This window comes from Balaenoptera borealis (assembly GCF_965194805.1).
Source record: "Balaenoptera borealis genome assembly, chromosome: 8".
Classification (NCBI taxonomy): domain Eukaryota; kingdom Metazoa; phylum Chordata; class Mammalia; order Artiodactyla; family Balaenopteridae; genus Balaenoptera; species Balaenoptera borealis.
In genome coordinates, this window is record NC_138865.1 from 113,073,692 (window position 1) to 113,086,932 (window position 13,241).

A 13,241-nucleotide genomic window follows, 5' to 3' on the forward strand; every position below is an offset into this window, starting at 1 on the left:
TACATACTTACAATTATTTTTATATGTATCCACTACTGTTGAATTTAAGGGCTGCTTCCTACTGGTATGGTGGTGTTATATACATATTAGGTACGTATAATAGAGCTATAGATGGGTGATTACTTTGTGTCCTTTGCATTTCTTCCTGACAAATTTCCTTCTTCTATCTTCCTTATAGTCTATTTCCTTGTGTATTAGTCATTGAGCATCTTTTCTTGTTTGCCACACTGTTCAGGGGAGTGTAATAACTTTGACTATGTATGTTGATTTACTATTACAGAACCTCACCAATGTCCATAGGGAAAAGATCAATATGTATAAGTACAAGGGGAAAACTAGAAACCCGGAAGAACCTTGAAGGTAGATTAAAAACATACATTTCCAGGAGAAACATCAATATCTGTAAATACAAAAAAGAAACAACAAATACGAAAATATGAGCAAAAATTTAGTCTAAAAAGGAGAAACTTAAGGAACTCCCAAACAAATAATATAAAAATGAAACAGAGTCCAAAGTGCAAGATAAGATGTTCCTCAGTGAGTCCTTACTTCATGCCAAATGCACAGAAAACTTGGTATGTGGAACTACAAGCATTCTAGGCCATGAGATTTTAACATCTAACAAAGTGAAGGGAAGAAAATCAAAGATGCTAAATTAAAAATACTAATGTAGCCAATATTTGGCAATTTCTTCTAGATCTAGAAGAAATAGCAAATACACGTTTTTCTATCTTTAATTATCAGCAATGTGTTGATACCAATTTTATCTTATTTAAGAGAGTTATCTAACTTTTTGGTTCCCTAAATGAATTTATTGTCTTAGTATGTTGTGGTTTTCAAACTTTATTTATTTACCTCTGAACAGGCAACAGATATAATTTTAAATTATTGTGAGTTAGTTTTATTACCCAGTTGAAATTATTCTGAAGTATATTTTTAAATGAAAGTGACAGCTTTAAAGTGTTTTGAGGGAGGATATTAAAGTTGTTCATTTGAGTTAAGGCAACCAAGAGCTCTGTCATGCTGTGGGTATAATTCAGGGCATCTAGGAATGAAATCTGTTCTTAAAAAGAATTGATGGTTGTTTTAGGTTAGCATATAAAATCGCAGAGCTGGTGCTCAGTTGAGTACTTGGCAGCTTATAGATGTTACTGTCATGTTAAGTTACACTAGACGCAGAGTGTGCACCACTGTGGATAAACAACAACAGGCACAGACGCAAAAGGCAGACACCAAATGCAGACCTGCAAGATGCCAACTTCCTCCCCCACCGCCCCTTCCCCAAGATGCCTTGTAACTAGTATGGGGAACCTACTTTTAAACAGATTTACGGAGGTTAATTGGGCTGGGATATTTTAGATTATGTTACACATTAATGAAAATGCTGATTTTGAGCTGTCATGACTCCACCGCTTTTTATACCATGATAATTATTTTAAAACTTTGTCTTCTGTGTTGTTGAAAACATCTTGGCAGAAAGCCTATGTGACCTGATTAAACCTATGAATTGTCAGCTGGGATCTATAGTACTCAGATGAGGTTGCTGACTGGGCATCACTTAGGAAGTTCTTGATTTAAAAGCAAAATTAGATTGAGACTGCTGTGTCCAGCCAGCACTGTATTGCCATGTTGATGGTATATTTTCAATACTGTATGTAGTGTCCTGGTTTTATGGTTTGCTGGCAGTTGCTTAACAAATTCATTTAATAATATATATTTTTAAAGCATAGCCAATTACCCTTATAATGTATGTATTTCTCTTCTCTCCCTGAAGTTACATGATGGAAAAGCCCATCTAATCCTGTTTATATTCTAATTTTTGGATATAGCTTGTGAATTAATTATGGGATTTTAAATTCTGTTTTTCCAACTGTATGGAGAAACAAAATAACTACCTTTTGATGAGTTTGTTTTATATCCTTGGAATTATTTTTTTTCTTTCTCAAAATCTTGAATTTTTTACCCCTTTCCATTTTTGCTTAAATCATCTGAAACCGGGAAGATTGGCTGTTAGAATATTCTGAGAAGCCAGGGTTACTTTTTTCCAAGGATCCAATATGGGATATATTGAGAGAGGGTCATACTAGAAATTTCACAGAAGTAAGAATTTTCATACTTACTTATGCTTATTGATAAAATGTGAGCAATGACATTCTCAGAATGAATTGTAGTGCACTGATGTTGTTTGATCATTTACTCAAATAAATAAAATACTCACACTGTTTGTCCTGTTTCTCGCTTCTTCTCTCTCTGTCTCTCTCTCTCTTTCCTTGAAGGTCTCAGCATCAGAGGAGCCCAGGAGGAGGACCCTCCCGATCCCCAGCTAATGAGACTGGACAATATGCTTTTGGCAGAAGGGGTTTCAGGTCCTGAGAAAGGTGGGGGATCGGCGGCAGCAGCTGCAGCCGCGGCAGCCTCTGGAGGTTCTTCAGATAACTCTATTGAACACTCAGATTACAGAGCCAAATTGACCCAGATCAGACAAATCTATCACACAGAACTGGAGAAATATGAACAGGTCAGCAGCCGCCACTCTCATAGTCCTACACAAACCCTCTATTGCTCTTCTGACAGACTGCGCTAACTAATTCTGAGGGCTGTGAGGGGTAGGTGTTAACAGAAAGAGGAGAATAAATAAGGTCAATGCAAAAATCCAAGTGAATTGTTGGATTCATGAAATGAAGTCCCTTTGCAATATTAGAGGTGAAGCTAAACCTATTTTATCCCATCGACTTGTTTTACTCATTCCTCACATTTACATGCCCTTACTACCACACCTGCAGCCATCCTTCCCCTCTAACCTCACTGCTTGGTGCTCGTCAAAGCTCTATATCATTAACAGTTATGCACTGGCCTCGTTCATAGCTATTATAACAACTTGTAAAGGGAAGCATTGCATAGTGAGCTCTGCCTGCTATGCGGTGAGCTACAGAATCCTCCTAGGAATTAATTCTTCAGGATTATGCCAGGCTGAAGGGAGGGAGCTAACTTCACAAAGTAAGCAGGTTCTGGCCTTTCTCTCTGAGGAGACCTCCCAAGATAATTACAGGTTTCCTGGGGCAGGGAACGCTAGGCATTGTGTGCTAAATTCCTGATTAGAAAGAAAGTATGGATTAAAAATGCTATTCTCAGCAATTATATTAACTATACTTCTTTGAATCTAAGATATCTTTGATTTTAAGCCGTATCATGGTGTTATGTACCACCACCAAGAAAAAATTAACTGCCCAATTGAAGTATAACATGCCGTTGATAGTAAAATGCTTCCAAACGTCAGAGATGCTAAAATGTGGGGGAAAATAAGTAAGTCTTACATTCAGTGAGACAAGGTAAAATGTTGGTGGTTCATTTTAAACATATTTTAGTTGTTCGTTTAAGGCTAAAAACCTGCTTAGTTTGAGGAATTCTCACTGAAAGGTAATTAAAAAAAAATTATTATGGAAATGTTTAAATGTGCCCAAAATAAAAGAGAATATTAAGCTGAATGTTATGAAATTAACAAGTTTTAAGGTCATAAACAGTTGTGTATTGGCAGTTTTATAGAGTTCAACCTAAAATAAGGAACTGCCTAGATACTCATCATCCAGGTAAATAGTTATCAGCATTTTGCCAATCTTATTTTGTCTATCTTCCCTTGCCCCCACTCTTTTTTTGGGGGGTGGGTAGAGTATTTTAAAATAAGTCCTAGGCATTATGTCATTTCACCCATAAATACTTCACTATGTAGTCAGGCATTTATTAAAGTCCAAACACCTTAGTGTGATGCCCTGGTCAGTTTTAATATTGATTTTTCTTCTAAGTTCCCTGTAAAGTTTCAGTTGTATATGTTATTATTTTCATTGCCTTCTCTAATATTCTGGATATGGTATTATTAAAACAATGCTGGATTCTGTCCCAGAGGTGAGTGTGTTTTGAGGAATGGTAGAAGGATTTATGTAGCTTTATGTTAAAATACAATATAAATTAATATTATAAGATGTTATCTTTTTTCTGAGTAGGCTTTCTGGGATCTCATACTGTATCTCTAGTCTCATTCATAGGAATAATTTTTGGTAGAAGATACGCAAATAAGAATTTTGGAAAAGTGGTCTTGTGTATATATATGAAAAAAATTGAGCTTTCTGATTTGACATATGAATAATTGAGAGTAAACAAAGTAAGTCATGGTTGAAAAGGTTGCCCTTTAGCATAAACAGTAGAAAATGACTCTAATTTGTAGTATAACCCTAATTGCATAACTTTATGTTAAATACATCTGTACGTACTCACTAAATAAATACTATGAGTCACCTTGCGTGGAAAGATCTATAGTATTAGGGGTCAAATGGCTCATCTTTTTAGCTGAGAAATTAAGGTGATTACTTACTATCTTCTGCCATGTTTCTTCACACCAGCCTCCTTATCTTCTCCCTTCAGCCCTGTTGGAAGTTGGGTGAAGCTGGCGTCAGTCATTTTCACCAAGGTTTTTGTTTTGTTTTGTTTGCTTTAAAAATACACATGTGCACACAAGTTCTTCATAGACTAATCTACAGTATGTATTTTTGTTTTAAATATCAAACATTTAAAATGTAATCATGAATCTTATTTCTAGATATGTTCAGTAGCCTAATAAAAAACCACTGAATGTATATTTCCTTTCTCATTTTTAACACTTTCAGAAGGAAAAATATAGATATATTAATATGAAATCTATGCAGTATTATGGACAAATAGAGTATGATGACTAGTTGGCTGATTCAACAGAAATTTAGTTTACAAATTTTCTCCTGTAGCTTCCGAATTGTTTTAGAAAGAACATAGCAGCATTTAGTTCTCTTGAGCTGTCTTTGAAGCTGGCTTTTATTGCTCTTCTCTCTGTAGTTCCTAAGTTTGTTCGGATCAGTGAGTTGACATAAGATGGTCTTTTCTTTTCAAATTTTGGGATACAGGGCTTTATCTGGGATAGAACTTTCAGGGATATACTTTGGAGTTACTATAAGGGCTACGAAGAACTAAGTGAGGTGAAGGGGTGGCATTTCTAAACTAGATGGTGGTATTATAATTTACATTTTACAGATGAGAAAATGAGACTTAGGTGAAGTAATTTGTCCAGTGTCACACATCTAGTTAGTGTCAGAATCGGGTTTTGAAATCAGTTTCTGACAATATGCCTTCTTTTTCCATTGAATTATGCTGCAACTTATGTATGTTAAAGAATAAAATACAACTGAGTAAATTTTAAAGATCTTATGAGCTTCATTCAGCGATTCATGAATTGAACAGCATCTCATCTAGCACATAGAAAGGAGCTCCCAGGAGCTGTACGAAATGAAAGACTCTTACAGGCAGACAAGAGCGGGACGAGGAAGTGATACTAGCAAAAAGAGGGTCCGTTGTGGCAAGGTCGCCTTCCCTTAGGTCCTGGCAGGGTCCGTCAGGCAGATGACCTCACGGGTGCTGGCCCAGTAGTTCCAGATTGACTGGTTTAAGATTACATTCCTAGGAGACGCTGGAACTTGGGGCATAGCAAAAGTGACTCCCTTTTGGGTCTCTTATCTTGTTTTTAACAATTACAGTTTGCGAATAATTCAGATACGTTCTGATTTTTCTCTTATTTTCCCATGTTGGATTGCATTTGGAATAGGATCAGAGTAGAGATAGAAAAATAAACAACTATTTCAATCACTTTACAGACATTATATTTTTCCTCCTAAAAGTACATGAACATGGGTACTTTGAGTGACAGAAAGCTTATTAGTAAATAGGAAGAACATATATGTTAAGGCAGAGGCGTTGTCAGAAAATTGTGTTGAGTCTTTTACTAAAAGAAATAAACTACATTGGAATTTTAGAGCTGTTCACTCCACTGTGTTTTGCAATGAAGCTGTAATGAAAATGTATCTGAAGCCTGTTTAGATTTAGATTGCCATAAAATTAACAACCACCACCACTGCAGTAAATTAAAGTACCTTATAAACGCAGCCACATTTACAAAGCTAAGCAGACTAGAGCTACAGTTAGAGCAAAATTAAATCCAAGCTGCAAGGCTCAGCTTTCTGTGTATGTTTTAGGAATGGTACTGTTTTTTAAAATCCTGTCCTTTTTTTTTTCTCCAGAAAATGTCCTTTGATCATGTGTTTACATTACATAGGTTCAGATGTAGTGCTTCTTAATGAGAACCATCTAGATTCACTTACAAATGCTTTTGAAATATTAGGCATAGACTATACATTAAAGTAAGATTCTTGAATATTACTATCACCTAAAAGGAAAACCAAAACTATTTTACTTTTGCTGATCCTGACAACCAAGAGGAATATAATTTTTCAAAGCTTGCAGCAACTGTGTTGTAATGCTTTTGTCTTGGTTGCACTGCCTTCCTCTTTAGCTGGGAGGAAAACCTGGTTGCTTCTTTGTCTTCTTGTTGATTAGCTACACGTTTTTTGTTTTAAAAGGAGGAAAACAAATTTTTTATTTTGTACACACGGGATCCCCAAATAATTATGAGACCCAAAGGCAGCCAGGCAATGGAGGCTTATATGGCATCCTGAACTATGGGATGGGACTAGCTACAAGTTTTGAAAAATGTTTTTACTGTATCTTTCAAATATGCTCTTATGATTAAAGGCCCGACTATTAGAATAGGTGAATTCCTAATGAACTTGAGCCAAGGGTCCTGGGAAGCCTGTTTTAAGGAATTGAGGGTCTTGTTTCCTCTACCTCTCTACCAAAGGGAAATGGATACATTGGTTTTTGCAAATGAAATTTGACTTAGAGATTTGTTCTCAGTTAAAAAAGAAAAGATATATATCATGCCTTATGCAGCTCTCCCACTTTGCTTGTACCAGAAGAAGTGCTTGTACACAAGCAATTCACTTCATAATTTACAGCTGCTATAATAGAGATGACATATTGAAAGCTATCTCCTATAATTATATTGAAATACATTTTTGCTGAAGGCAAAAGTGTTGTAAGGGTCCCAACCCTCCTCCAAACATCTGGGAACCTGCTTTCTGAGTTCGCAGATGTCTTTTGAATTCACCTCAAATCAGGTAAAGCACTCGAGCCACGCATGTACACTCAATGTGCTCAAGACCAATTAGGTACTGTTTAGCTAATAGAGGACTTTCAGATTACAGGGGATTGCACGGGGAATGGAGAATGAGTGTGCAACCTAAACCACTTAAAGGCATGGCCTTGTGCTTTTTGAGGCTCTCAACATTGTGTGTTTATGTTTGCTGGTAAGATCTCCTTTGCTTGTAAAGAATTTTTTTTTTAATCAGGTTTTAAAATGCTGATGTTATTACATTAGAGATTGTGTAACCCACAAACTCCTAATCCCATTTTGCTATTTTCTTAATAGCAAAAAAAAAAAAAAAAAAAAAAAAAATAGCAGGAAAGGTAAAAGGGTATTACCTGATGTAAACTTTATATTTCATTTTCCCAAGCAAGACTTTGTCATTCATTGCTCCAAGAGAAGGGTTTTACTTCTTGTCAGCTTTCACGCTGCGTCTTTTCCTTGGCTGGAAGGAGTGTTTGAGTGTTCCCTTTTTTTCTCCAAGTTTCTAGTCTATTGGCTCTTTGTACCAAATGTATCTTTGACCACAAACTTGATTAATGAAATGAATTGTTTTATATTTGAATACTTTTCTTTTTTTTTCAATTTCTTTGGAAGCAGTGTTTATATTTATTCTGGCAATGGGAAGACACAACTGTATTAGGTAATCAGAGTAGGGACTTACTTGCAGAATGACACACACAATATGAATTTCATAAAATTGTCATTTCTATTTTCAACAATAACTGCCATTTATTAAGTGTTAATTGTGTTCCAGACTCTTCAAAGAACTTAACATGTATTATATAATATAATACTTACAAAACCCTCATGAGATAGGTCCATAAACCATGTGATTACGCTGCTACTTGTTGAGGTACGATAGAATCTAAAAAAGAGTGGTTATATGTATATGTATAACTGATTCACTTTACTGTACAGCAGAAACTAACACAACATTGTAAACCATCTGTACTCCGATTTAAAAAAAAGATAGATATTTCATCTTTGCAGCTGTTTCTTAGGTATATTGGTCTCATTCTAGTTGGCTTAGAAAGTATCTTTCAGTGTTGACTCTTATCCTAAAACAAGAATAATTTGTTGATTTAAGAAGCATTACATAAATACAAAATCTATAATACTGGACTAGAGTTACTTGCAAGGTCATAAAGACATCTAGAAAACGGATGCTTGCAAATTTGAGAATCATCAGCTTTTAAATAGAGATTTATTCTTTCTTTGAAGAGTGGATTTTTAGAATAGAGAGTGTTATGATCTGTTGTCTGCAATCAGCTTCTCTAGATGGTTACAGAAGGCCAGTTCAGTTTTTAGATTTGATCATGAACCATTTTAAAACTTACTCAAAAATAAGTGCTTGCCCACCATCTGATTTTACATTTTTATGTTCAATGATGTGAACTTACAGGCAAGAAAGGGGTTGAATCTTGAATTCACCACCGAAAAAAGCATCACCACAAAACAAACAAAACCCTGAAAACTAATTTTGAGTGTAAATCCAAATACATATAGATATCGAGGATATAGTTTTACTAGCTAACAAATATCATTAACAACATTATAAAAAATCCAGATATTTCAAATCCTCCACTATATTACTTGGTTTGTATTTTTAAGGAGAAAGGAACAAATGGCAAGGAGAGAAAGGCTCATAATAAGAATTGGTTGAAAATGTTTTTTATCAGATGAAGCCATTCCACACTTTTTGTTGACTTTATGTTATTACAATGTATGTTTTAAACAAAACATACATTTTTGTTACATTGTAAACAGAAATTATCTAGGATGTAAAACAATGCATCCTAGATAATTTTCAACAGCTGGATTAAGAGAAAAAGAGGTTTTTGCCATTACTCGTAAATCAGAAAATTCAAGGAATCAAAACTCTTCTTTCCTAAATCTCCCAAATAACCAAGCTGTTTCTACATTTGTATTGTGGACATTGACCAGAAAATTCTTAACTGACAATTTTACTTGGAAAAATAATAAGGCAATGAAAATTTTTTCCAATGTCTATTTTAATAATATAGTCTTGTAGGTATGACAGAGGATATGATAAATGAAGTGAGCATCTTACATTATAAACAACATCGATGCTAGTGTGTGGTTGGGTGGCCCTTCAAAACAACTCTGCAATCACTTGATCATTCTTACTGCACTTATATGTTTAAAAAATGTATATCTTTTAAGGATCCGGAGATGAGGCAGTACTGTGCTCTGCTCTGAAACTGGTACACATGATGCTGTAAATGAGGCTGTAATTTACTTTCAGTGGTATAAAGGAAAAAAATCACTTTGCCTAAAGTGTATGCATCTTTCTTAAGGGTGTACCCGGATTTTAATTATCTAAATGTAAATACTTAACGAATTTTACTTAGAGTAATGAGCTAAAGTGCACACTACATAAATGAGATGTTCTAATTAATCATGTATGAACTACTGGTTTAAAGAAAAGCTATGTGAATTCTGTGAATGTTGGGCTATTGCCAAATTGCTAATCAGCATTTGCATTCATAGATGACTTCACTTAATAAGTTGTGAGACATTCAGCAAATGTTTTTGGAAATTATGAGTTTTTAGATGCAGAAACTTTTTGCTTTTAACACTTGTTTTTCACACAAGCCTGTGGCTGCTTCTTAGAAACGATAGGCAAACATTCATTCTGAAGAGATTAAAATATAGCCGGAGAAAAACTGAGAGCCAGAGGAAAACTGAAACAAACAAACAAAAAACAAAAAACAAAAATCCTCAGGTATCACACACAGGAGTCTTGAATTATTTATCAAGACATTCACTCTGTCATAGATATATGTTACCATAATATGTGAGCTAGGTTTGTAGGAATTAGCATTGTTACATGTGCAAATTAGAAATACTCCAGTACAGCTAGTTCTCAAACTTTTGGTCTTAGGACTTGAATTCATTTTTTTTAAAAATTTATTTATTTAATTTATTTATTTTTGGCTGCGTTGGGTCTTCGTTGCTGCACGCGAGCTTTCTCTAGTTGCGGAGAGCAGGGACTACTCTTCACTGCGGTGCGTGGGCTTCTCACTGCGGTGGCTTCTCTTGTTGCAGAGCATGGACTCTAGGCACGCGGGCTTCAGTAGTTGTGGCTCGCGGGCTCTAGAGCGCAGGCTCAGTAGTTGTGGCTCATGGGCTTAGTTGCTCCGCGGCATGTGGGATCTTCCCGGACCAGGGCTCGAACCCATGTCCCCTGCATTGGCAGGCGGATTCTTAACCACTGTGCCACCAGGGAAGCCCAGGACTTGAATTCTTAAAAATTATTGGAGACCCCCTAAGAGCTTTTGTTCAGTGGGTTATATCTATCAACATTTATTATAATAGAAGTTAAAACTGTGAAAAAATAAATGTATTTAAGAAACAATAATAAACTATTATCTATTCACTATAATATTTTTAAAAGCCTGTGTTTGCAAAAAAACAAAAAACCCTCAACATTTAGTGAGAAGAGTGACATTGTTTTTACATTTTTGCAAAACTTTTTAATGTTGGGCTTAAAAGAAGTCACCTGGATTGTTATATGTGCTTCTACCATCAGTCTCATGTCATGTGGTTGAAGTATATGAAGAACACCTGGCCTCACACAAAGATGTCATTGGAAAAGGGAGGAGTGTATTAATAGCCTTTCTGATAATTATGGATACTTTTCTCTGATATTATACCAAAACTTGACAAGTTGTATTGTCTTAAAGTTTAGTTATAATGAGTCTGAAATCATATCAACTTTTTGTACTCCCTTCCTTTAAAATCCTTTAAAATTCCTTTAAAGGGATTCCTTTAAAAAAAAAAATCCTTTAAATTCCTTTAAAATTGGTCTAGTGTGCACTTTGAATGGATCTTCTACCTATGCATTATTTTGTAACATCATGCTTTGATCATTTGGAAAATATTGTTTCACTGAGTTATGTACATCTTCTAATGTTAACACTTTACATTATATAATATCAAAATATCATATTTATTAATATCAACACCAAATTAATCAGAAAGTCTACTAGGAAACTATCAAGCTCAAGGTAGTGGATGCAAGTTTTCCAAAATTATAATTGTCACTTGAAAAGTCAAATTTCATCATTGGCACAACTATTGTCAGCTGTTTTCCTTGATGTGACAGGCTTGCTTGGTTCATTTTTGAGAAAATATCTGCCAAATACCCAAGTCTGAATAATTATAATAATTTCTTGATTTTGCTTTCAAATAAAAATGGTGTTCCATGAAAAAGACAGCATCGGCTCACAACTTAAACTATCACACAAGTGTTTTTTCTCAAGACAACCATCCTTTGATAAGCAATTGAAGTGCTTTTGATGTGTTTCCCGTTTTATCACACAGAATATTAAAGTCATAGTCAAGGATTGAGATGTAATAAAATGAATAATTTCTCTTGCTTCATCAAGGACATTCCTAAGTGAAACTGCCTTTTTTTTTGTGGGTTTGTGTGAATGCATGGTGATGAAGAATAAAAAAGAAACATCTAAGATTACTAAGTATACTGTTTCCCAAAGAGATTTTCTTACTTAGTGCATTGGTCCACAAGATGCTGTAGAGCTGTGCTGTCCAATACGGTTGCCACTAGTCATATGTAGCTATTGAGCCCTTGAAATCTAGCTAATCTGGACTGAGATGTGCTGTAAATGTAAAATATATACTGGTTTTCAAAGTGTATGAAAAAAAGAATGTAACGTATCTCATTAACAGTTATCTAAAGATCTTGATTATGTGTTGAAATGTTAATATTTTTCATATATTGGGTTAAATAAAATATATTATTAAAATTAATTTCACCTGATTCTTATTTTTTAATGTGGCTACTAGAAAAATTTTACATTTCATTTGAGAAAAATAAAACACATTTGGAAAATAATCAGTGCAGTAGAAAAAACATTAAATGACCCCCCCCCCATATTTTTTTTCATATGTGGCTCACAATGTATTTCTTTTAGACAGCACTGCTCTAGAGAAAAGAGGTTTTGTGACCAAATTTATTTGGGAAAAGTTGGATATACCATTCTCCTTTGAAGATTTATGATGCATATTGGCATACTGGAAGTACTGAGGAATCCTGCCCCCACCCCCCTCAAAAAAAAAAAAGCATTTAAAATTTTGGTTCACCCCACATCTCCCAAACATACTGTATTAACATTTTTTGGAACTAGCTATAGAAGTCTATATCAGAGCTTGATGATTCCGGTTTGCTGTTCTAGTTTACTTTCCTTCATTTTACTAATAAGAAAACTGAGGGCTAGTGTTTATTAAATTAGGTAATTTGAAATTATACGAACATCTCTTTAGGGAAAGTATTGTACAAGAAAAAAAGATCTGTACATATATTTCTTGACAGGGTGACCATCTATTTTCAGCTTGGCACAAAATAGTTTAAGTTGACAATATAGTGGAGAAAATCTTAAATTTACTTTTCTTTATTATGGTTTCCTTAAAGATGGAAAGAACTTCCGGTTTTAGAGCTGCAAAGTTCCTTTATGTTTTACTGTGCCATAACCTAGGACAGTAATTCTTAGCCTTTTAAAGTTATAGACTGGCTGAGAATCTGAAACAAAAACAAACAAAAACCCCACAGATTGTCCCCTTGGGAAAGACAAATTGTGCGCACAACTTGAATAAGATTTCAGGGAGTCATGGACATTCTAAACCTATCTGTGGACTGCAGGTTAAAAATCCTTCACTTACAAAGGTTCAGGGATAATGTATTTACAGATATTAATCAATATTACTCTTGAATTGTAATACAAAACCCCACCAATCCATAGATGTTTATTGGATGCCTACTGTGTGTGTTGCACAAATCTATACTCTGAAGAATCCCAGAGTCACCACTCACAAGGAACTTTAAAATTCTTAAGACTTAAACATATTTAAAAAAAACTTTGGTACCCCAGACTCATTTTACCTCACCTTAGAAATATTTATATAAAAGCTCCATAAAAGCTTAAAGTAACTGAAACACCCAGTGTACTTAAAAGGTTAGTTCTCTAATGAGCAGTTAGAAAAACCATCATTTGCTGTACATTCAGGATATCTGTAGGGAAGTGGACATTATTATATCTTCAAAATGCATCTTGCCATGATCAATGATTGTTCTGTCTGCTCAACCTACTAGGGGCATCTGTGCAGTAAGGTGCAGAATCTCCTGTCTTTATTTTAAACA

The 13,241-nt window shown here is 34.8% G+C and overlaps 1 protein-coding gene across 5 annotated transcripts in view; it reads left to right on the plus strand.

Moving 5' to 3' along the window:
- Positions 1-13,241, plus strand: part of PBX3 (PBX homeobox 3) — a 222,909-nt gene that overhangs the window by 153,743 nt on the left and 55,925 nt on the right. For 3 of the 5 annotated variants that reach the window (XM_082403322.1, XM_082403326.1, XM_082403325.1), the window contains exon 3: positions 2,277-2,518. In XM_082403322.1, coding sequence (XP_082259448.1) covers positions 2,277-2,518 — 242 coding nt within the window. Of the gene's footprint in view, positions 91-2,276; positions 2,519-13,241 lie in introns of all 5 variants that reach the window. The other 2 variants (XM_082403323.1, XM_082403324.1) reach the window with 2 other exon arrangements.